General features: G+C 37.5%; 2 protein-coding genes across 2 annotated transcripts in view; one reads left to right on the plus strand and one right to left on the minus strand.

Annotated features, from left to right (window-relative positions):
- The window catches only part of LOC308265016 (olfactory receptor 2G6-like), a gene marked incomplete at both ends in the record, with an annotated part of 658,093 nt that overhangs the window by 65,671 nt on the left and 565,814 nt on the right, over window positions 1-26,608 (plus strand). The gene's annotated exons all lie outside the window — the stretch shown is intronic.
- On the minus strand, window positions 2,420-26,198 carry LOC308265519 (butyrophilin subfamily 1 member A1-like; the record flags this gene model as incomplete). Its single annotated transcript, XM_080699317.1, has 10 exons — window positions 2,420-2,961; window positions 4,566-4,592; window positions 6,792-6,812; window positions 8,742-8,762; window positions 12,527-12,547; window positions 15,156-15,176; window positions 15,810-15,923; window positions 18,570-18,845; window positions 22,004-22,351; window positions 26,132-26,198. 10 exons carry the CDS (start codon window positions 26,196-26,198, stop codon window positions 2,420-2,422), a joined length of 1,458 nt encoding a protein of 485 aa, XP_080555443.1.

Here is a 26,608-nt window from a genome sequence, read left to right on the forward strand (position 1 = left end):
TGCTTTCCTTCCTGCCTTCTTTTTGCTTTATTCTATGAAAAACAGGCACTATGTTCTCTAACCTGATTTCCTTAGCACTTTTGAAGATAGTCTGGTACATGAATAGCTGTTCAACTTGGTGTTTCAATGAGAGGACCACCAGAGGAACTTAATCTCTTGCTATCCTGCTCCATCCCTATTTATTCATTTTAAAAATCCCATACTATTTTTTAAACCTGAAATGTCTAAGCCATGACACTGCAGAAAGCAAAACTCTTAAATGGAGTTATCATTTGCAATTCATTTTTAATTAAAAATTTATATACAATGTATATTAACTATCCAATGGTGGATTACAAATCATTCAAAACTTTAGTTGTTGAATAACAGCAATTTCTTATATCAATTTTTTTCTAATGATTCCCATGGTTCAAGAGTTTGAGAGCTTTGTTGAGTAGTTGTGGCTTCAAGTCTTCTAAGAAGTTCAGTGTGATGCTGAGTCACACACATGGGTGTTGTCCAGAGGCACCGGATTCTCTGTTTAGATGGCCTCTTCAAAGGCTTTGCATGTCCTCATAGCACGGTGCTATATTTACTCAGAGTGAGTTACCCAATCAACCAAGGTCAAAGCTGCTATTTGTTCTGAATATAACTTTCAATGTTACTTAATATTCACTCCCTCGTATTCTGGTGGTCGTATCTCTTATTCATTGAACAAGTATTTATACAAGGGCATCAACAACAGGAATAAAAAATCACTAGTGACAAAATTGGAAAATGGCAACCACATAGTCATATAAAACAAATTGAATCTCTGTCCCTTCCCAAACATTCTTCAAAAATAACTATATGACTTTATTCACTAAAAATTTATTTTGCCTGTCTAAAAACTTCATGCATATGGAGATATAGTTACATGTCTTTGTGTTTGGTTTCTTTTAATAAGAATAATATATCTGAAAATCATCCATATTATTGAAAATATCAGTGGTTCATTTTTTTAATGTTAAATAGTATTTCCTTGTATGAATGTATCGAAGTTTATATTTTCTTATGTATGCCATTTGTTTTCTGCTGTGTGTGTGTGTGTGTGTGTGTGTGTGTGTGTGTGTGTGTGTTTTATTGGGAATTGAACTCAGGGCCATTCAACCTCAAATATATACCCCCAGATCTATTTTATTCTTCATTTTGAAACAGGGTCTAAGTTGTGGAGGGCCTCACCAAATAGCTGAGGCTGGCTTTGAACTTGTGATCCTCCTGATTGAGCCTCCCAAGTACTGGGATTATAAGCATTCCCCCACCACATCCAGTGTTTTTGTTATTTTTTAAATAAAGCTGCTAAGAACATTCCTGTGTAAGATTTTGAGTTCATAGCTTGTATTTCTCTAGAGTAAGTATCTAGGAGTGGAATGACTTATTATAAGATAATTACATATTTAACTTTATGAGAAATAGCCAATTCTTTCCTCAAATGAATCCTACCACTTTATCTTCTTTTTTTGTGTGCGGTACTATGGATAGAACCCAGGGGCATCCTACCTCTGAGCGATATACCCCCAGCCCTATTTTTTAATTCTTTATTTTGAAACAGGGTCTCAATGAGTTGCAAAGGCCCTCAAGTAACTGAGGGTAGCCGAGAACTGCAATCCTACTGTCTCAGCCTCCCAAATGCTGGGATTATAAGTGTGCGCTACACCCAGCCTACCACTTTATCTTTTGCCAACAATTTATGCAAGCTCATATTACTCTAAAACCTATTTTATATTAATTTTAGCTAGTTTATGAGTCTCTGTTTCACTTGTGACAGATAATATGGCATCTGCTTAATAGTATCAACTGAAGGCCAAAGTCTTAGATTGTATCTCAGATGTAGTTTATAATCTTATCAGTTGAAGGGCCTGTGGCAGACTATTTTTACAATAATAAGAGCTGTACAAAAATGCCTTGAAAGCATGTGTCAGTTTGATGATAGGATTCAATTTTACTCAGTCCAATGGCATTCAGCACTGTATTTAGCTAGAAAATAATAATGATTATTACAGTGAAGAACATGTGATCTCTAGTCTTGAAAAACGTACAACTCATTGCTGATAAAGAAATATATTATTAGCTAGAATAACTCATTTAATAAATGTAGAACAGTGAGTCATTGAGAAAAGTAGTTTCAGAATCTGAACATGAAATCTAGGAAGGGTGGGAGAGCTTTGCAATTACTACAGCACAAAGGGATAAAAGAAAGGTTATTCATAAAAGAGAAGATAGATTATAGAGAGGAACCATTGAAATCACCCAAAGTCTTATTTTCCCTAAAGTCTAGGACAGAAACTCTATTTTTAATGAGAGGTCATCATGCCCCTAAACTTGCAGTGTCCTGGTGGGTAATAGCTACATGTCACTCTGCCCCATAAGGGTGACCTATGGAATGTATCTTAGCTGTGGCCTAGGGAGGGCTGTCAGGGTTCGTTGCTGGCACTTTGACAATGGAAAGCCCACTATTAGGTCCAGGATAGAAGTATGGCTTCAGGGGCTGAGTGAATTTGCTTTTGAAAGTATAAAGTATGGTATATTCTGCCACATTGTAGAAAGAAATTGATCCCTCCTCATACTTCAGAAAAATACCCACCTTTGAGAGAGGTCCTGGAACATTGAGAATAGAACTAGGGCTGGCAAGGGCCTTGTACCTGCCATCTTTTAGGCAAAGAGTCCAGAAACCCTTCTCGGGTTTAGCAGGGATATACTGTCCTTTCCGGCTAACAGAGTCTACACAAAGCCCTAATGTCCACTTGCTGTTTCCTGCTACTTCAACCTCCCAGTAATGGTTGCCAGCAGAGAAAGTGCTCTGGCCCAACAAAGCTGGCATAGTGTCGAATCGCTCAGGATTGTTAGGTACATCACGCTTGTCTGACATGGACTGCACAGATTTCCCATCAGGGGACACAGCAAGGTAAGGGTGAGCAGTAGCTTCATCCAGTATTATGTCTTCTGTGGAAGAAAGAAGCAGAATTAATTGTAGGGCTTAAACTAAAACCATTGAGAGAGTAAGACAGAGGTCAAATTTAGGGTGTTAAAAAATGAAAAAAAATATAAATATATGATAGTTTCACCTAAAAAAAAAGAAGAAAAAATATTCTCTGGTAAGAAAGAAAGCAAAAAGAAATATTGAAATGTTATCTTTAAGTTATCAAAAGCTTGGTATCAGACAAATGAAACTGTTATGTGAGATTATCATTTTTAATTTTGGATAAATTGCTATAATACTAGATGTCAACCACTAAGCCAAGCATGGGAAGGAGGGATGGGGAGGGAATGGGGTGGGGATAGGGTGGGGCCTGACTGGGCGATGTGTGCATGTATGTCTACAAAAGTTTTTTTTGTATCCCACTATGATGTATGAATACAGTGCACCAATAAAAAATTTTAAAAAATGAAAAAAAGTTCTTAAAGAAAAAAATTTAGGGTGAGAGAAAAACATCACATTTGAAGGTTCTTTTCATAAATACATACAGGAAATATAAATATCATTTATATAACATTGCTCATGATACCATATCATTTCCAAATACAGGAATATTCGGAGAGAAAACATCTACAAACTGTTTGATCTCTGCAACAGATTTGGAGTATTTTATCAGAGGTTCCAAAGAAATTGATGATAAGGTCAGGAATACATCTGGGAATATTTCTTTAGTATTTAAATGAGATCTTTCATGCTCACTCTGAGTAGATTTCTTCAGTATTTAAATGAGGTATATTATACTCACTGTGGGTAAAACAAATGGATAGAGGAATGTTAGGGAGATTTCCCCATGTTCACAGCACAGACTCAGAAGAATGCCCATGTGTTTTAACAGCAGGAAAGTGGCCTCCACCGCATATGAAGAGTGTGAATCAACAGGGAAAGAACACAAAGATAGGTCAAGAGAGGGGCAAGGACCTCTTGTGCCCAGAAAGAGTCCAGTTTGAGGATTTGGGCCTTTTATGGATGAAATGGAAAGCTATGGGGGAGAAAAAAATTGAAAAAATGTTTTAAGGCAACTGTTTGTTGAGATTTTACTATAAAAAAGAGAGAAGTAAAATTTCAACCACAAGGAGGAATTATACCAACAGAAGTTACGGTTCTTAATGTTTTTTTCTTTTCCTAAAAGGAGAAATAATAGTGTATGTATATGTTGAAGAAGAAAATCTAATAGATATGAAAGAACTGAAATTTCACAAGAAGAGAGCAGAGATAAATCACTCCCCCATTTTGTCAATCTCTTGCTCTGGCGAATCTGTGGTGATGCCATTGGTGGGATTAGGACAGAGCAGGATCTTGTTTCTGACTGATCTGAGGCTTTCCCTTTTAGAATGAGGCAAGTCCGTCCTGTCTCTGCTTCACATAGTTGTGGATTCATTAGCCTTTTCTGAAATGACACCTTTTCTGGTGAGTGATTTTCTTCTTTTCTAACAATATATGCTCAGAATCAAATGATAGAGTTCAAATGTTTCTTATAGAAGAAGTGGGCAAAACCTTTTGCTTTTACAACAGAATTCCAGACCGGGGAAATCACAAGTACAAAGTCACTCATAACTCACTTTGCACTTACCAGCAAATTTTCGAATTTTATTCAGACCTGCAATTAGATGAAGATTCTCAGGGTTAACAGGATGACTGGGTAGGGCATGGCTGTCTGGGGAAGGTCAGTGGCATACCAGTGGACCTCACTTACCCTGTTCGCCTATGAATGGTCTTTCTTCTGCAACAATGAACAGAAGGAGGTACATAATCTCAGTGGTCTCAGGCACATTTTGAATTTAGCATGCATTTCTATCCAGCCTTTCTATTCAAGACTTACCCAGCTCTTGGCTAATTTTCTCTAAAACAAACAAAATAGGTAGAAAAATATTAATTTATAAGATTCCAAGACATCTGAGACCAAGCACTGATTCTATTTTATGATGTGTAAAATATCATTGAACATTTGGGTCAATTCTCTGGAGCCGAGGACTGAAAGGGCAAGATGTACTGGACATACACAGAAGACACCGTCTAAAAGTTTCTTAAACTTTCTTTGGTATGAAGTTCATGTAGTTTGCTCCTTGAGTTCACTGTGAGCAACTCTTTCAGGTCTTAACAACTGAAACTGTATTGGTCCATTTCTTTTCATGGTATTCATTTTTGTTTAGTATGCATTTATGTTATTTTTTATTTTTATTTTTTGGTGGTACTGGGGTTCCTGGAAGCCCTTCTACCTCTGGGCTACACTCCCAGTCCTATTTTTATATATTTTTTTGTTTTTTTTTATTTCTTTATTTCATTTTATTTATTTTTGCATGTCATATATGGTGATTGGTCAAATAAATACTTTTTATCTATGAATTGCCTGTTTGGGTGCTCATCTTTTTCAGAGCATAAAATTTCTCTCGCTGAATTTTTTTAATTGCATCCAATCTACTATACTAACAGGTTTTTGTTTTTATTTTTTTATTTTTTTTAAATTTATTTATTTATTTTTATTGGTGCACTGTATTCATACATCATTTTTTATTTGGAAACAGGGTCTCCTAAGCCAGCGCGTGGCTGGCTTCGAACCTGCGCGATCCTCCTGTCTTTGCCTCCCAAGCGCGGGGATTACAAGCATGCGCCACTACGCCCGGTATGTTATTTTTAAAAGAAAGATAAAAATCTAATCATATTTTCAATAGCCAGATATAAAAGTTACAAATATCTTGCCACATATTTATGTATCTAGTATAGTTCACCTCATAACAATAAAAAGACTACCCAATAATACTACTTCACAATCTTATCTGTTTTAAAATTTTATTTAATATTTTCCATAAAGTAAAAACTTCTGGAGCATAATTGAATATCTGAACACTATTTTTATAAGTTATGATTATTAGTAAACTTACCCTTTCTGTTAGGGATTTTAATATTGATTTTTTAATTTTTGATAAAAGAAGCTAAAGCAAAGAATTTTTTATTTCCCCTCTATGAAATTATCAAGAGATAAAATAGAGACAAAGGATATAAGAGATACAAAAGACATAACAGAATTTTATGGTTTAATCAGCATGGAAAATAAAAATGAAGTTTATGAGTATAACATCCAAAGACAAAGCAATAAGTTAGAGACAGAAAAAAGTGTAGATTTCATTGCTTGGTCCACTGAAACTTAATACCTGGTACTGTGTGTTGGAGGCCTAAGTAATTAAAGAGAAATTAATATCCAGAATATATAAAGAACTCAAAAAAACTTCAAAACAAAAGAAGTAATTCAATAAAGGATGTTTGAGTGATCAGAACAAATACTTCTCAATAATAGAAATGGCTAAAAATCTCATAAAACAATATTCTAAGGACCCAGGAACAAACAAGGGGCTTTTCTTTGGGACCAGTGATGTCTCCCCTCGAGAGGTGTTGAGCCTTGGGGGTGCTCTATTCAGGGGGGAAGCTCCCGGCCCCTCAGGGGGGTGGGCATTCTGTCCATTGGGATGACGAAATAGCAGCCACACTTCGCTATCTGTATGTGTGCTGTAGTCAGCTATACTTGGGAGTAATGTGGACTCTGAGGAGCAAAGTAATGCTATAGTAACTTCAGTGAAAGATCCTAGCTAGGTGACTATATTTTCTACTGAATTTGTGATTATTTTAAACACTGAGGCTAATATATTTGGGCAAATCAATGCATATTTAACCCATATTTAAAGTTTAGTTCTCCAGTAAGCTGGACAGTGGGCAAACTATTATGTTCAGGAGCACATCTGTGAATTTGTCTTCCTAAAAGACAATAACAAATTTAAATATACAATGTTTAACTAAAACTTACCACATTTCTCCAAGAGTTCAGCTGAAAAACAAACAGCAAAAAAAAAAAAAAAAAATTAGCTGACAGTAGTGAAACTGATTTTTAATAATCCTCTTAATACTGTTTGTATACAGGCAACAATTTTTGATCATGTGATATTGGTTATAATTAAATAACTTTTGAATACTTTGGACTATATACCAATTCTGTCAATCAAACAGCAATGAACATGGGAGAGGAGAATATTAAGTCTAATGGTACATTGTTGTTCACATGATAATTTAAATAAGCTAGTTTATTTTTTCACAGAATTAAATAAAATTTTATTTGTTTATTTTTGGTATTGGAGACTGAACCCAGAGACGTTTTACCCCCAAGCTACACCATCCATCCCTTTTTATTTTTATTTTACAACAGGATCTTCCTAAGTTCCTGAGGGTCTTTCTAAGTTTCCAAGGCTGACCTTGAACCTGAGTCCTTCTGTCTTGGCTCCCCAAGTACTGGGATTACAGGTGTGCACCATCACATCCAGATCTGAATCAAATTGAAAGGCACTGTAGATTCATTTTGGTTTTATGTGGTCCCAAATATTTGGAGCAGATAAATTTTGAGAATTTATATCTAAAATACTGCTACTATTAAAAACAATAATAGTATTGGCAATATTTTTAGGTATTTAGATGTACGCCATTTTAACTAAGAGTAATCAGTGTTACGTAGGTACCACTGTCATAGACATACAGACAAAAAAATGTCTATAGTGAGATGAAACAACTGCAAAATCTCAGAGCCATTAAATGATAACAACGTAATTTAAATCAGGACAGTCTGATGTCAGATCCATTAAATATTTATGAATTTTAAGATCAAATTTTTAACCATGGATTGACTTTTATTTTTATTTTATTTTATTTTATTTTATTTTATTTTATTTTATTTTTTGGTGGTTCTGGGGCGGAACCCAGAGGCTTTCTACCTCCAGGCTATACTCCCAGACCTATTTTATATTATATTTGGAAACAAGGTCTCACTAAGTTGCTGAGAGCCTCACTAAGTAGCTGAGGCTGGCTTCGAATCTGTTCGATCCTCCTGTTTTAGCCTCCCACGCTCTGGGATTACAAGCACGCACCACCATGCCCGGCATGGATTGACTTTTAGACTATTCATTTAGTGGTCTCTAAGTAGATTCCTTTTAAACTTTCTTCCTGGAAACCTTTACATCTACCATGTAATCTCTTCCCTATTCTTGTGAAAAAATGTCCTTTGTGAAATGACACTACTCTAATGACAGAGTAAACTCTCTGTTTAACACTTTAGTGATTTTTCCAATTTTCTTGAATAATTTTTAACATTTAAAAAGTTTTTTGATAACATTTAGTTCAGAATTCTTAGCGTGTTGAGAGATGTGTATTTCCTGACACCTAGGTCTAGTTTGCCTAGATTTCCTTTAAAAGAGAATTATGTGTTGAAGGTCTGTTTCCCCTGGTGGAACTATGAGCTTGGGCATTCTGGATCTTGGCACACTCTGGGTTCTCTTACTAGCAATGCTTTTCCTCCCTTTAATCAATCCCTTCCTTCATTATCACTGATCTCAGCTCCATGGTCAATGCCTCATCAAATCCACAGCCTCATGACTGGGTCTATTCTCAACACAAAGCATGGAATAGATAAGTAGTTACATGCCAAGAGTTGCCGATCTTCCCCAAGCAGCATATACAAGAGGTCTGCAACACAGTACTCATATAACACTGACAAATCTTACCCCACACGTTCCTATTTATCCCAAACAACTTTCCTTGTTCTAGGAATGATTTAACATTTACCTTCTCAAAAGTGTCATAAGTTATTTTATTGTTCCCAAACACTATTTTATGTCATAAGAGAAATGCCTAAGAATTCTGACTTTGTTATAATAATAAAAAATAGTAGTCTTTGTGTTAAGTTGCTAAGTCAAAGATAAATGTTACTTACCGTTCTCTTTTTCTGTTTCACCTGTATATGAAAAGACACATACACAAAAAATATTAGAAAGTTTCCTCCTATTTTCAGTGACAGAAAACCTATCCCAGAATTTGATTTCCATTTGATAGCAGAGGCTAAGACCAGAGACTTGCTGGGCTAGTATATGTCTAACACAGAGAGGAACTCATCTTTTCTGAATGAAAAATCACGATACAAACTAAAACTATATCTTGATTTGTGATTGTACTCCTATGGGAGTGGAACAGGATGGTAAAAAGAGCCTCTTTATATCTTTATATCTCAAAGTGTTAGATGAGGTCCCAAAGCTGAGAAAATAGGTGGTAAGCATCTACATATTCTACCCATTCTAAACTGGTTTGAAAATTCTCAGTTCATCACAAAATCATTAAAGAGGAACTCCGGCAGGTGATAAAAGCAACTGGAATAACTATCAAGACAAGGGGCATTTTTAGAAAGACATTCCTGGACAGCATGTGCTCTGAAGGCTCTGCTTTACCCTAATTTCAACCGATTATGATACTTCTTGAACATTCAAGTAAAACTTTTTGAACAGCCCTAAAAACTTAAGCCAGATCTCATGGAGTTTCAGAAAATAACTAGGGAGTTTCCTTAATTGCATTTTAAGGTTTTTTTTTTTTTTTTTTTTTTTTTTAACTACTGGGGATTAAACCCAGGGTCTACCTCCAAGCTACACCTCCAGCCTTACTTTTTATTTTATTTTATTTTATTTTATTTTATTTTATTTTTATGTGGATCATATCGACAATGGCAGGCATTCACATAGTGCTTGTTGCCCTCCTCCCCCTCTTCCCCTTTCCCTCCTTTCAACAATGAGTGTCCAGGTTGACCATGCTACATTCACACTTATATACATATTTGAATGTAGCTCCACCATTAATTAACCTCAGCCTTCTTCTTCTCCTATCCTTCCATTCTCGTTTTGCTGAGGTTTCCCCTCCATTATCTGGGGGTCCCTCTGGTATCCCCAATACTTCCTAGTTTGGGCATATTAGAGAAAAATATACATGTCCTTTCTCTTTCTGTGCTTGACTAATCTCACTTAACATAAAGTTCTCCAGGTCTTTCCATCTTCTTGTTAATGACATGATTTTGTTCTTCTTTACTGCTGAGTAGAATTCCATTGTGTGTATTTTCCATCATTTTGCAAAATTCATCTGTTGATGGAGACCTAGGTGGGTTCCATATTTTGGCTATTGCGAATTGTGCTGCTATGAACATGGGTATGCATATGTTACTGTAGTTCTCTGATTTCACCCCCTTTGGAAAGATACCTAGGAGTGGTATAGCCAGATCATATGGTAGATTCATTCCCAGTTTTCTAAGGAATCTTCACACTGATCTCCATAGCGGCTGAACTAGTTTGCACTCCCACCAACAGTGTAAAAGCGTTCCCCTTTCTCCATATCCTCACCAGCATTTGTTGTTATTTGACTTATTTATGCTTGCCACTCTGATTGGGGTTAGATGCAATCTCAGCATACTTTTGATTTGCATCTCCCTAATGGCTAATGATGTTGAACATTATTTCATGTATCTATTGGCCATTTGTATCTCTTTTTTTATGAAGTGTCTATTCAATTCATTTGCCCATTTTTGATTTGTTTTGTTAGTGTAATGTCTATTAAGCTGTTTGTATATTTTGGATATTATCCCTCTATCAGAGGGATAGCTGGTAAAGATCTTCTCCCATTCTGTAGGCTTTCTCTTTAAGTCCCAGCCTTATTTTTTATTCTTTATTTTGAAACAAAGTCTCACTAAGTTGTAGAGGGCTGGCTATAAACCTGTGATTTTCCTGTCTCAGCCTCCTAAGTACTGGGATTACAAGCATATGCTACCATACCGGCTCTTAAGGTGTTTTAAAATCATCAGCACTTTAATGTTCTAAAGTCTGTCCTTCTTGATCTTAAATCAGGCTGAGCCTCATGCTGACTTGTCTCCCATAACAAATTTCACATAGAAAGCTGAGACCTGTTGAAATTCCCTGGCTTTGCAGATGCTCTGGAGGCACCCACAATGCCCCAGGCACTTCTGTGATCTGAACCTCAGGTCAAAACCTCACATTCCTGCTTCCAAATTCTGGCTTCTGGCTGGCCCACTCAGCATCCATGACCTGAACACTGTTAACAGACAAAATACATCCATGTATTCTGTAGGCACCAGTGCCAGCACATCGCTGGGCCCAGAAATATGCCCTCCACGCATGCCTGCATGTCAGACCCTAGCTCCGTGGCAGTTCCGTGCACTCAGCTCATCAGAACTGAGAGCCGGTGCCACCATGAGTTATCTTCTGAGATGAACTTAGTGCCAAGGAGGATACTGTAGCTACAAATTCTTATTGGGGGGGGGAATAAAGAGACTCCCAATAATAATTTCAACAAGTGATGTTAGGGAAATCGAATATAAAGATACAGAAGAATGAAACCAAACCTCTTTCCAGTTACAAAAACCTACTCAAAAAAGGTTAAAGACTTAAATGTAAGACTGAAAGCCCAGCGTGGTGGTGCACACTTGTAATCCCAGCATTTGGGAGGCAGAGACCTGGAGGATCCTGGTTTGTGGAGAGCCTCAGCTATTTAGCAAGGCCCTTTACAACAACTCAGTGAGACCCTGTTTCAAAATAAATAATTGAAAAGTAGGGCTTGAAGGCCGGGCCTGGCGGCACATGCTTGTAATTCCCACACTTGGGAGGTGGAGACAGGAGGATTGCACATGTTCTTAAGCCTTGCTGGTTTAAGAGACCCTGTTTCCAAATAAAAATTTAAAATAGGTCTGGGAGTGTAGCCTGGAGGTAAAAGGGTTTCCAAAAACCCCAGTACCACACACACAAAAAGTAGTGTTGAGTTGTAGCTCAGAGGTAGATTACCCCTAGGTTCCATCCCCAGTACAGCAAAAAAAATAAAATAAAATAAAAATAAAAATAAGACTGAAAGTACAAAACTACTAGAAGAAAAAAATAGGGGAACAATAGGGAACTGCTTCAAAACATTGAAATAATACAAAGACATTTTGGACAAGATCTCCAAAGCACAGACTATGATATATCTGGTTGGCATTTTATTTGATAGAGCAAAAATTAGCTGGGCATGGTGGTACACACACTTGTAATATCAATACAAGAGAGCCTGAGACTGGAAGACTGCATGCAGGTTTGTGGCCAGCTTCTGTAACTTAATGAGGCCCTCCACAACTTAGTGAGAACCTGCTTCAAAATAAAAAATAAAATGAGGCTGGGGGTGTAGTTCAAAGGTACAATGCTCCAGGTTCAATCTCCAGCACCAAAATAAGAAAAATAACAATAACAACAATAATAAAATTAAAATAATATTCAATATAAAATATTTAATATTTTATATTAATAGATGTTTAATATTAAGGAATAAATAAAATTTTAATTAGAAAAAAATTAAGGTGAAAATAAAAATTCTAGTGCTGATTGCTTAATGTAGAAGTCATGATAAATAAAACCATCAAAGTGTCAAAATACTTTTTGTGGGCTTTAAAAATGAAAGCATTTAAAAAATAAAATGAGATAAAACACAATAAATATGACTGTGATTATCTTAAACTAAAAATATCTATGTAATCATAATTCATAATATAATAAATAACATACTTTAGCAGATAACTAAATGACATAAATGCACTGTTGGAAATAATTTATATGCATTGTATACAAATTGTTAATACAACATCAATATATCAAACATTTTTATAGTATATTGGCCTCCAAAATATAAATAAACACTACTCACCTTTCTGTTTAATTAGCAGTTCTATATGAAGAAAAAAAGATAAGTAATAAACAAGACAAGTAATAAAGATAAATCCACACTTCTTATAGTTTGACTGGAAAAATTTCCAGAGAAGCAATATTGATTCACATTTATCAAGCCATGATTTGATAATATATTAGCCAAATGTAAGAGATGAAATGAGGACAAAACAGAAGAAATCTCAAGTCAACAGTTACTGATCATCTCATCCAGGTGTGTTCCAGGAGACTCCGAAGTATTATGAACTCCCCACAACACCGTCATCTTGGGGCTCAGTGCCTTATGGACCATGTTAACCACTCCTTTATCATATATCTGCTACTTTCTACAAAGCTCACTGCAAGATACTCATGGACCAAAGTTCATCCAGGTTGCTTATGAGGATCAAGCATGGAGATGCAGAGACCAGGCCAGAGAGCCCTGGGTAAGGGGAGGTGCAAAGTCAGAAAAACCTGCCCACTCAGGTTAATGTAAACACCAATGCATGTATTGATAATTGTTATGCAGCGTATGGTGAAAATTTCAAAATGAAGAGAAGCAGACTGGATATGAAGGACTTCTCCAGGCACAAAGAGGCTTTACCAATGCAGAGGGGAGAGAAGGCACTTCAAGTAGACTTTACAGAGGCTTCCTTTTATCAATCCCAGGGACAGCAGATGAACAAGTAAAACAAGAGAAACCAAAAAATAAAAGATAATAGATAACAGTAGTAGAACTCTTGATAGTGGATCAGTTTGCAGTTCAGTTTGTAAATTCAATGCCAGGCCTCTTCTCAGCATTTTTATGGGTTTACTGTAGCCTTCCCTTTGGTACTTTGCACAGTTACTAATCAATTTCTTTATTCTGTAGAATCAAAGTAATATTTACAAGTTTGAAGGGATAGTAGAGATAAGAATTCATCAAAGAGATGCTTGAACAATCTAGGATGCTCAGAATTCCAAATTCCAACCTGTTATTTACTTTCTTATATTATACATACATTTTTCCTCTGAAATCTCTCTCCTTTCAAAATTACCTGTTCTTAGCTGGGTGTGGTGGTGCACACTTGTAATCCCAGTACTTGGGAGGCTGAGATGGGAGGATCACTGGTTCACAGACAGCCTCAGCTACTTAGTGAGGCCTTCGACAACTTCGTGAGAACTTACTTCAATAAAGGAATAAAAAAAATATGGCTGGGGTATAGCTCAGAGGTAGAATGCCGAGTTCAATCCTTGTACCAAATAAATAAATAAATAAATAAATAAATAAATAAATCACCTGCCCTTTTAAATTTTTTTGTGTGTGTGGTACTGGGGATGGAACCTAGGGGCATTCTATCTCTGAGCTACACCAACAGCCCCATTTTATTATTTACTTTTTTTTTTTTTTTTTTTGCAGGTGTGGGAATGGAACCCAGGGACATTCGACCTCCGAGCTGGACACCTGCCCTATTTTTTATTCTTTATTTTGAAACCAAGTCTCACTGAGTTGCAGAGGGCCTCACTAAGTAGCTGAGGCTGTCCACAAATCGCAATCCTCTGGTCTCAGCCTCCCAAATGCTGGGATTACAAGCATGCACCACCACACCTGGTTATTATTCACTTTTGAAACAAGGTCTCACTGAGTTGCCAAGGGTCTCACTAAGTAGCTGAAGCTTGCTGCAAAACACAATCCTTCTCTTTCAGCCTCCCAAATTCTGGGATTACCAAGTGTGCCCTTTTAAATTTTAATCAAATCCATTAACAGAAGGGAATAAATAAATGACTTACCATGCTATTCCTTGAGACTACTTTTTTTTTTTTTTGGTGGTACTGGGGTTCCTGGAAGCCCTTCTATCTCCGGGCTACACTCCCAGACCTATTTTTATATTTTTATTTGGAAACAGGGTCTCCTAAGCCAGTGGGCACGGCTGGCTTCGAACCTGCGCATCCTCCTGTCTCTGCCTCCCAAGCACAGGGATTACAAGCATGCACCACCATGCCCGGCTCTTGAGACTACTTTAAAAGAAAATATGCAACTAACTTAAAAAGTAAATGTCTAAAAACCTGTCCACAGTTGATTACTTTGTAAATAACATAAACATACAACTCATGTTGTGAGTTGGAATTTACTTATTTGATGTGTGAGCACATCAACTGAGACCTTGCTAGAATATTAATTTTACTAGAATATTAATTTTAGGAACATCCCAGACTTACTGATTCAAAATTTCAGGGCAGAGCTCATCTACCTGAATTCAACAGATTCACAAGCCCTGTGGGGTGAGCCTGCTGCACTCTCCCATTAGAGAACCTATGCTCTCTTAGGTCCTTAATAGATGACAGAAAGTATGATTGGCATCTCTACCCTAGTTCTCTGAAACTGATAAAACGCTGCTCCTCCTCAGTGATACTGCTAGAAGAGTGCACATATGCAGATTGAAATTCACACTTCATGTGTCTTCACCTAAGCTTTCTCCTAAACTCTATTTTTAACAGAGGTGAAGTGAAATGTTGGAGAACTTCCAAGCTCACATGCTCACCATAACCTTTTTCTGCGAGACAATATGTTCCAAATGTACAAGCACTTGGGAGTTTATCTTTAAAGAAAACCGGATGAGATTTTGTGAACTAAAACTAAACCAACTCACCATATTTTTTCTTGAGTGAACCTAAAAGAGAAACAGACAAAAGTGGATTGATTAGTAAAACTCATCTAGGGTCTGACTGATCTGCCTTTCAGATCACACACACAAACAGAAAGATGCCCTACAGATGCAGTTCAACAGTCAGTTTCCTAGATGCTTGCTGCTGCTTGAAGGAGCCATAAAATGTCTATATACCCCACATCTTCTAAATATCGAGGCAGCAGAATACAGAAAAGAAGCGCTGTGCAGAATGTCTGTTTAGTATGCCCGTATCAATCAATTCAATCTGATCCTATTTCATGTTCCTTCCACCTTTATCTCACATGTTTAATATTAGTTCCTGCACATATTCCCTAGATTTCAGTGTATATAAATTAGGAAAGTAAAGTAGTTACTCTGAAGTGTGGTATACCTCCTGGTGGTTGGAGGTATAGTTTGGAGGTAGAAACCTGGGTTCAACACTCAGCACCACTTAAAAAAAAAACAGTTATATGATTTTTGTACTTTATTTTTAAAAATTTTTATTGTTCCTGTTCAGGTTGTTTTTATCTCAATTTTAATTCTAATGACCCTTACCATACATTTCTCACTTTTCTGTGTCCGTTACTTTGTTATTCTTCCACAATGAAGTCAATATTTCTCCTTTTCCCCATTTACCTTTGGTCTTTCTAACACGCATGCACAGAACACAATTGGCTAAACCAAACACCAGGAAAGAGATAAGCACAGCCAATACCACCATCCAGGTACAGGTCCTGGGGAACACAGCATCTGGAAAGCAGGAATTACCTCATTATGATTCAGGTAGACATGAGGGACCTGGCCCTGGCAGAGATAGATATTTCAACCCCCAACACCAAAAAAAGTAATAATATCTATACCACAGTATTCTACTTAATGTTGTTTTAAAAGGATCACTAAGAACTCTCATTGATGGATAATTACCTTCACCCAAAATTTTATCCAGATGAGTGTAAATTAATCAATTATAAAACTATTTACTATTTGTTAATCAGACTTTTCAACATATAACTATGAGGAACTTTTTTTTCTATTTCTTCTCCTATATTTTGCTTCTCAAAAATCTTATATTATTCTGGTTTCTGTTCCATCCGCAATTCACCATTCCTTCCTAAATATTCTTCTGTACCTTCCTTTACTACACAAGTCTAAATAGTGGACTTCACCCATCTTATTTCCTCTGACTTTATTTATATTTGTTTGTTTGTTTGTTTATTTGGTGGTACTGGCATTCCTGGAAGCCCTTCTACCTCCAAGCTACAGTCCCAGACCTATTTTATACTTTTTATTTGGAAACAGGGTCTCTGAAGCCAGGGAAGCTGGCTTCGAACCTGCGCCATCCTCCTGTCTCTGCCTCCCAAGCGCGGGGATTACAAGTGTGTGCCACCACGCCCAGCTATTTATTTATTTATTTTTAAATCAAATAAGTTTCATTCAGTTTTTTACTCCTCTGTCATTTGTTTTTCTCCTTTGGTTTCCAATTTCAATTGTTTTCTGTAAATATTACCTCCCAAATTAAGGCACAAAACAAATGACATTTTACTTGTAGGTAAAAAAGCTCATGCAGCCAGGCATAGTGGTGTACCCTTGTAATCTCAGTACTTAGGAGGCTGATAAAAGAGGATCTGGGTCTTCGGCCAGCCCCAGCTACTTAGTGAGGACCTCTGCAACTCAGTGAGACCCTGTTTCAAAATAAAGAATAAAAAAATAGGGCTGGGGATGTAGGTCCGAGGCAGAATGCCCCTGGGTTCAATCCCCATCACCACACACACACACACACACACACGCACGCACACACACACAAGCTCATGCAAATGTTCCTTTATCAATTGCACAAAAGTATATTCTGTCTTACTTTTACTAAGTAATAGAGATATAAAAGTAAGATCTAATGTCTCAAAGGGCTTATACTCTACTTGGGAAATACATAATCAAGTAATGCAGAGGTGACTAGAAAGACACTTGACATAAAATGGGTTGAGGGTGGCTTCCCAGAAAGGAGAACATCTGAGTTAGGGTATGAAGGATCCACAGACTTTTAATTACAGGCAAACAATTACAAGAGGCAACTGCAGCCTGCTTGGGCTGGAACATGGTTGAGCATGCCCTGAGGATCGGTGTGGGATTGGAGGAGGTGGGGAGAAAAGAAGGAAAGAGCAAAAGATGATACTGGAGGTATTTTATAAAAGCAAGATATAAACCGGGCCTGGTAGCACACACTTGTAATAATACTTGGGAGACTGAGACAGGAGGATTGCAGGTTCAAAGCCAGCCTCAGCAACTTAGTGAGAACCTGTCTTAAAATCAAGAATAAAAATAGGGCTGGGGATGTAGTTTTTAGGTAAACTGCCCCTAGGTTCAATCTCCAGTCTTGCAAAAAATAAAAAATTAAATTAAAAAAATTTTAAAAGACATTAAAAGCTCTGTTAGCTGCAATACGTCAAATAAAAAAAGTTTCAATTAAGGGAATTTATCATTTTCTTAATCAGGGAATCATTTGAGCAAACTTTATGTCTGAACAATAACTTTGGGTAGGGATAAAGAATAGCTTGTGTTATCTTTTAATTTCTCTGCCACTGACACAAATTATATCAATTAATCCTCATAAAATATTATGAGGTAGACCTGTAATGGAGGTTCATTTCATGGATTGATTATGAGCTGTGGCTTAACTGAAAGGTGACATTTTTTTCCTTTCTCCCATCTTCTCCCCCTTTTAATAGTTAGCATGTTAAAAATGAGGAGCTGGTGCCAATGAGGTTCCAGGTAGTGATTTCAAGAACACAATATGGCTTGATAAAGCTTTTTCTTCTGATCTTTGAAAAAATCAGCTATTGCGCCCTTTGCTAGTAAATCAATAAAACTTTTTTCTTCTTCCCAAAGACTTGTTTCAATCATTTGATCTAGCAAATTGGGGCAAGTGCTGAGAGTTTGGAAACAGACCCTTTCATTGTTATTGGCACCTAGGAACTGGTAACAGGAAGGTTGATGTTTACCCAAGGTCAAAAGTTGGTAAATATTATTGGGATTGCATTGCAATTTGATGTGGCAGGTCCTAGAATAAGCCTCAGTGTGTTATAAATGATATTCCTTTGGCAGTGGAATTAGGAAAGGTTAGGAAAAAATACATTGATAGTTCCCCATAAACCCTTCATTACCCTTGAGTGCTTTGTATACATAGCATTCATTTTTACAAAGTCAAATGATTACCTTTCTTTACCATGGAATGAAATTTTTAAAAGTACAAGAGACACACTTATTCTAGCTCTTTACATAAGAAGCATTGAAAATTGGTGAACTGTAACCACATTCTAGGTATGTCAGTCAGAAGTTTTTGTTAGTATTTTCTTCTACAGTAGCAGCATCACAACAATGTTGACTGTAGTGGAAACTGACCTGCTATAGACACATAAACTCCCTTTTCCACACTGAGGATCGGGTTTCTTATGAAACAGGACACGTTTGAACTTCTGTCCACCATGATAGATGTTTCCACATGAAACAAGCCATTTCCATCTAATGTCTTCATTTCAGAGTCTGGTGCCAAATGCCATTTTTCTGAGTCCTCCCATCGTACTTCTGGCTCTGGGTACCATCCCAAGGATGTGCAGGTCAGTTCGAGGCCTTTGACAGGAGCTGTTTCAACATGAATATGAGGATCCGTGCCTAAGCCTGGGAGAGTGAAAGAGAGGCAGCAAAAGCTTCTCCAATCTTTAGAGTCATGTCAAATGGGCAGTGAACTTATATCTATGAATTATCCTTTATTTATGAAAGTGGGGATAACAATTTTAGAAATTCTGACTTCGGTGTTCTAATAATAAATATCTTTTCTTCTTATTTTGCAATTCAAGGCCTTCTGGGAAGAATTAAGGTACTCATTCATTTGAATGTACAGCTCCAGAAACAAATACAGCAAGAAAGCATCTAATCGGAGTGAATTACTGAAAGATTGAATTCTACACTTGCAGAACTATGCTATGTAGTCCATGAGCATTAAGCTTGGAGACATGGAGTCAATAATCTGTGCATGCTCCACTCTAGAAACCAGGGATTCTTTAGATAGGAAAGCAATGGCCTTCCTTTTAAAGTACATATATTTCAGTTTTTTAGGTTGTGAAAAGGACCATGATGAAAACAAGCCAGTCAACCTTCTTAGGGCATAATGGGGAAATTCACTTCTATGGTTTTATGATACACACCAACAGTGCACATTAGAAAACTGAGACAAGTTCCACCTTATTTCTATTAGGATTTTATTTTACATTTTTGTTTGGTATAAAGCACAACTGCAGTTCTATCTCTACTTTGGAGAAGTCATAGAAATAGTGTATTGCCTGTTTGATACAAGAGATTATACAGTATAGTCAAAAAAGTATGTTGACAGTTATTGAAGCTGGGAAGAAATAAAGGCATAAAAATAGTTCTTGTGTAATGGTGGCCAACTTCATGGATTGATTATGAGCTTGTGGGTCAGCTAATAGGTGGCTTATTTTAAATTTACATATCCCCCCCCACTGCCTCTTAGTAACATCAGTTTGCTAATTGCAGGAATGAAGAGCTGGTGCCTGTGGGTGTAAGAAATTGATCTCTCTCTATGAAATCACTTGACATGAATTATGTTTTCTGATAAACATACCTAGAGCTTAGTTCTTGGCATTCTAAGCCTTGTAAATGTCATTTTTTTCTTCTAAACTTTGGGAAATCAGCTAATTTTTGGAACCTTTGTTCACTGATTTTCTGATTTGCTAACAAATCAACAGAACTTCTTTCTTTTTCTCAAAACTTTGTCCAAATTCTTTGACCTGGCAGATTAGGGAAAGATCCCAGATTCAGTAGTACTTGAGTGCCCTATCAATAGCTGACATTTCCCAAATGTGTGCTGCTGAACATAGAGAAGACATATGGCAGAGCAGGGAAAAGCTGTTTTCCATTTAGAGGTATAATTACATTGAGCAAAGAACAGAAGCATGAGAACTAAAAAAAAATCAGGCTGTTTCAGAGAAATGATATATTGCTTGTTGAAGAAGAAGAAATGCCAGAAGTGGGCTCTCAAATTCACAGCCATTTATAAGGCTTTGCCCAAGCATTGGAAAATATTTAAAATACCTCAAGAAGTAAACTTCCTGCTCCTGGCTTACCTGGAAGTTACCACCAAAGAAAGAAGTATCTCCATCCAGAAGGCAGAGCCTAATGAATGGGTGAGCAGTTGGGCTCACTCATCCAACTCGGGAGTATCCGAGCAAAGGCCTAGGGCAGAGTGGCATTCCTTGGCATAAAGTAGGTGCTTGTGGCCAGGTACTCTGTCATACCTGCTGCAGAATGCAGAGGATATAACTAAGAAAGACTTGCTAAGGAAGGCCAGTGTCCTCTCCTCCAGTCTTTAAAGAAGAGTTTGTCAACTAGTCTCTTCAGAATAGACTCCTTTAACTGTAGATGAGTCAAACTGTGTCTACCTTTTATTAAATAAATGTAAGTGTGTGAGTACCCAAGGTCTATTTGCATTTTTTTTTTTGATGGACAAAGACTCCTTTCCTTTTCCTTTGGTTTTTAGAGATTGACATTGTTTGGAAGGAAGAGATATTTGCACACTATATAACAATATAGGAGGGTCTTGAGTGAAGGGCAAAAAAACTGTACCGAAGATGACCATACAGCCTAGAGATTTATTTAGGCAGCAGAGTTAAAAGGAGAAGCAGTCAGAGAGAGGAGGAGGAGGAGGAGAGAGAGAGAGAGAGAGAGAGAGAGAGAGAGAGAGAGAGAGAGAGAGAGAGAGAGAGAGAGAGAGATGGGAGGCTGTGCTTGGGGTTAAATACAGTTTTAGGCTGAGTTGGTACTTTGCCATTGGCTGACTGGACTGGATGTTGCATCCCATTGAAGGGTCATATGGCCTTTAAACTCATTGGTTGACAGAAATGGCACGTGGACTGTTAGCGTGGTTTCTGGGAAGGGGGTGGACCTTTCCAGGAAACCGAGACTGAGTATGGGGGCAAGGATGGGGTGGCTAGGCTTGGCCTTGGGCTGGAGCCTTTGGCTTTTGGCTGGGGCTCTCAGCCTTGGGCTGGAACTTTCTCAAGGCTGGAGCTCTCTCAAGGAACCAATCTGACCCGTCTATCTTTGAGGAAATGTTTTCCTGGGCTTTGGAAGTTCTGTAGTATAAGAATTCCTCTAATTGTCTGGGTTGGTTTCTCTTGAAGTCCGTTCTAAAGATAGCAATACAGAATCTCATTTTCTGAGCTCAGTAAAAGGTCTTATGATGTCTGTACAGCAGGGTAATTCAGTGTGAGTGTGTCACTGAAATTGGAAACCTTCCTTATTCTCACCCTTTTAGGGCACAGGTGCTTTTCTGAGCCTAATGATTGAACAATAGTGATATTAAAGAGCACAAACTCATTCAGAAATCTTAGTGAACAAGAATCTAAGGGTGTCAAGACCACAAATGACTTGCCAAGATTATGCCCAGCACAAACAGGAGAGAGGTACAAGAAACTCAGGCCGATGGTGGGCTGGTCAGATTCTCCCCTGTCTTAGCTCTTTTGGGGTTTTGAAAACCAGATTGACATCTCTAGGAGAAGACATAGTAGAATCTGTTCTTTCTCCTCCCTTTAATTATGTTGATGAAGAAAAGAGATGTGAATATATTCCTATTAAAACCTCAAGAAGAATAGAATGAATAGGTAAGTTTCACCTCTCTAACATTCTTGGTACTATATAATCATATTTTTGTAGATTAACCCAACTCTGCACAAACACAATAACGTCTGATTTTTGACACTGCTGACGAACAAAACAGCAACACAAATTTCACTGGAGTTTGAATTCCAGAGGCTCACCTGTGACCAGCACCTTGAATCGTGCTTCATTGTGGTAGGTGGAACTCACAAAGAAACAGCTGTAGTTCCCGCCATCGGAAGGGTGGATGGGATGGATCCTCAGGGCCACCTGCCCTTTGGTTATGTTCTCTTTCAAAAGCTCAGTCCTCCCTTGGTACTCTGGACTCTGCTGCTCCAAGAGTTCCTGGGAAGCCCTATGGTGGTGCAACAGGCCTGAATGATTGCTGCGGTACCATTTGATCTCCATGTTCTGGGCATCCATGGGTGGGCTGAGGTGGCAGGGCAGCACAGCCTCTTCTCCTACTAAGGCAATGATGGACGAGTGTGGTCCTATCACGTGGAACTGCCCTGCGAGTGATAAGGAAAAGGACAGTCACTGTGGAGAAAGTGGTGGCATAGTGTGACTGTCTGGTGATTGGAGAAGTACACCAGCTAATGAATGTACTCACCTGTGGCCAGCTGTCATCACATCTGACACAATGATGCTCAGATACACAATGGAAATAAAAAGTACAACAGAATTTGGTGCCAATGTGTAAAGGTATAGGATCTCAATCAGACTGAACAGCACTTTCCCATTTGCCTAAGAATTGAATCCAAGTTTATATAGGTCTCATAAAACTGTAGATATTCTAGAATATTACTTTCTTTTAGATTTGAGTCATTCAGTGTTTTAGCAACTTGTCCCCAATACATAATTAGTAAAGCACAAACTGAGGGTTCAGATGCCAGTAATCAAAAAAATCTCTTTGTTTAAACTATGCATTACTCAATATAGTACATATTGTATATATCTAGTTTTTACAACAAATTATGGATGTGAAACCATAAAAATACTTTCATGTAAATGACTTCAATACTTTTTCCTTCCTTTTAAGACACATACATTCCAGGTTGTCAGGCTACGATAAGTCCTGTAAAGAAAAATACAATTGGATAAAGGGTAAGGGAATAGCAGCAGTCAAGGATTTCATTGGCTCCACTCAGAACTTGGGAGCCTGTATCTTTTGAAGCTAAACCACCCTCCACGTGGATTCTCGTGCCACAGACAGACAGGGAAAGAGGGACCTGACAGACTGAAACAAAGTTTTCTCCTCAGAAGACTGAGATGCACCACAAAGAGTAACATGAACTGCGAATGCCAGGACTGTCCCCGTGGCCCTCCGCAGTCCCTGTGAGAGCTTGGGCATTCCTGAGCCATTCACATTCCTCTTGACTTCCCAGAGGCCCTACTGTGCTTCCACAGCCACTTCTCCCTCCGCTGTGAGCACTGCAGCTGAGACAGGAAGATCACAGGCTTGCGCAAGCCTCAGACCCTCATGAGGCTCTCTGCAACATAGTGAGATTTATAGTAAAATAAAAAAGTGAAATAAGAGCAGGAGTGGTGGTGCATGCTTGTAATCCCAGCATTCCGGAGGCTGAGAGTCATGATCGCGGTTCACGGACAGCCTCGGCTAATTAGTGAAGTTACTATTATTCCGTAACTTAGTGAGACCCTGTTTCAAAATAAAGAATTAAAAAAAAAAAATAGGGCAGGAGGTGTAGCTCGTAGGTCGAATGCTGCTGGGTTCCATCCCCAGACCCACAAAAAAATAAAATAAAAATAAAAACAAGGCTGGGGATGTAGCTCTGAGGTACCTCAGAGGTAAAATGGTACTTGGGTTTAATCCCCAGTACCACAAAAATTATCTTTTATTTGTTGCTAATGTATAATATTTATCTTACTATTCAATAGCATGTATGTCATTAAAATCACTATGGATTTCCTATGGTAAGATGTATTAATATTTCACTTTCTCGTTTAATTTTTTTAGTTACATTTTCAGCTGATTTTGACCACCCCAATGTCTGTGAATTGTGTGCACAGAACCTTTGTGAATGGAGAATTTTTATATTTGCAGTGATATTTAATTTGGACAGGATAAATGCTCTCATACAAAATATGAGGGTATTTTTTAGAACTAAATAATCTAAATAACATGTTAAAGACTAGGCAGCTCTGGGTGGGTATACCATGGACCTGGAATCCTCGAGTTCTGGCTCCAGGTTCTGACTGAAGTGTGCTTCCCTTCCCTATGGAAGCACATGAAACTTATCTATCCTCAACTTTTCAAAAATGTTATGAAAAATGACCAGAATCGATAACACCTTTATATTGTTTACAGTTCAAAACAACTATGCAAAATTATTTTATTTTCACAGAGACTTAGAGATTTGGGGATGTTATGTAAACAGGAGTCAGCAATGAAAAAAAACTAAGAACTCAGTCCCATTTATAACAGTTGTAAAAATACCCAGAAATAAATTTAACCAAGGAAGATTCCAACATCAAACTTATTAAGTATTGGTGAAAGTAACTGAAGATTGTAAGAAAAGCCAAAATAGGTGGATTACATCAATCTCCAAAGCTTCTGTCCAAGAATAAAACAATGAACAAAGTTAAAAAAAAAGCCCACAGAAGGGAGAAAATATTTGCAAACTGTGCTCCTGACAAGGAGTTAATATCCATAAAATATGAGAGACTCAACTCAATATTATAAAAGTAAGTAATTTAATTAAAATGAGCAAAGACCATGAACAACAACTTCTCAAAACACATACAAATGACCAACAAGTATATGAAGAGTGCTAAATATTATTAATCACCTGGACAATGCAAATCAAAACCACATCACCTCTTCCCATATTGAATGGTTATTATTAAAGCAAAAATAGCAAAATCATAATGATGATGATAATAATATGAGTGCTGATGTAAGTGTGTAGAAATGGCAGTTCTGTAAGGACTGCTGGTAGGACTGTGAGCCATTATGGAAATTAATATCGGGGTTTCTCTATAAATTAACAAAAATAATATGTTATACAGAGATTTAATACCAAGTATCTAACCAAAGAAAATTAGACCAGGATGTAGAGGAAATATTTTTACTTCTCTCTTTATTGTAGCACTACTTATAGAAGCCAACATATGGAATCAAATTAACTTTCCATCAATAAACACATAAAGAAACTGTGTTAGATACAGACACTGATCAACTATACAATAAATGAAATACTGTAATTTGGGACACATACATGAACTGGAAGGGTGCTGTGTTGAATAAAATAAGGCAAGAATAGAAAGATTAATACCATACAAAAATTTTATTTGTTGATCTAAAAAGATGATCTCACAGAAACACAGAGTAGTGTTTAGCAGAGGCTAGGGGATGTAGGGGAATTGAATGAAGGGGAGATATTGGTAAACATACAAAATTAGAAAGAATAAGTCCTGGCGTTCTATAGCACAGTAGGGTGGATATAATTTACAATATTATAGTGTCTATTTCACCATAACTGAACAAAATTTCTGAACATCTTCACCATAAAAGTATATTTGACATAAGAAATATGATAAATACCATACTTTGATCATTATATACATATAGATGTATATCAAGGTTAGATATAGAAGGTCTCCTGAAGGGCTCATGTATTAATGCTTAGAGTTGAGATAATCAAGTCAGGAGGGCAGTAACCTCATCAGTGGATAAATCCATTGTCATGAATTTACTGGGTTGTAGCCTAGGCAGGTGCAGTATGGCTGCAGAAGGTGGATTCCTGGTGATATGTCCTTGAGAGCTGTGCTTTTATCTTAGAATCCTCTTACTTGTATGTTCCCTTGCTTTTGGCATCCTTGATGTGGGAGCAGAGCTTTACTCTCTCCCTCTCTCTGCTTCCTGCGACCATGTTCTGAGCTCTATAGACCCATCCTGACATGGACTGAACCCCCAAACCTCCAATAACTGTGAGAAAATAAATCTAACTTCCTCTAAGTTGTGAGATCGGTTGTTTTGAATTAAAGCAGTGAAAATGTTGACTGAGACAATACATTAAAGCATTACACTGTACCCCATAAATACATACAATTATTATTTTCCAATTAAATATAAAGTTGAAAATTAAAACAAACAGAAAAGGAAAAAGACACAGGATAACAGGACAAACTAAAATTAGGAAACCTCTACTTCTTTCGATACTGGAAATAATAAAAAGAGCTCAAGCCCTAGTAATGTTTCATTGAATAAAATAATCTCGAAGTAACTATTCAGTATAGAGGGAAACACAGATATTCTTGTTCCCACTCACCAGTGCCTGGCCAGGGGAGCAGAAACACGAGAAGGAGGGCCTTGAGGCCTGCGAGCAGGAGCTGCATCCCACCTGGCTCCCTGTCTGGGAGCCAGTACTCTGTCCTCTCACAGGGGGCCACTGGTCACAGTCCTGGAGTTGGCCTCATGCACACTCAATCTCGGCAAAAACACTGCGACATGATCCTCAGAAAACTGGATCCTGAAAATGTGCAGTATGGAAAACAAAAGTAAGAAGTAAATGGACTTTGAGCTAACTAGCTGACTTGCCCTTTCAGGTAAGGCCAGATAAGGAAGAAAAAGAAATATGAAGCAGATTCCTCAATTATAATGTGAAAGAAACACCTCATAATACAAAGCAAACCAGCAAAACTAAAACAATAACAAAACCTCTCGCCCTAAGCTCCTGTAATGGGCTTGGATTTATAATTCTAATCTTTGGTTTACTTTTTGAGATATTAGTTATCTTGATATTGAG

The sequence above is a fragment of the Muscardinus avellanarius genome (genome assembly GCF_963383645.1).
Source record: "Muscardinus avellanarius genome assembly, chromosome: 7".
Lineage (NCBI taxonomy): Eukaryota > Metazoa > Chordata > Mammalia > Rodentia > Gliridae > Muscardinus > Muscardinus avellanarius.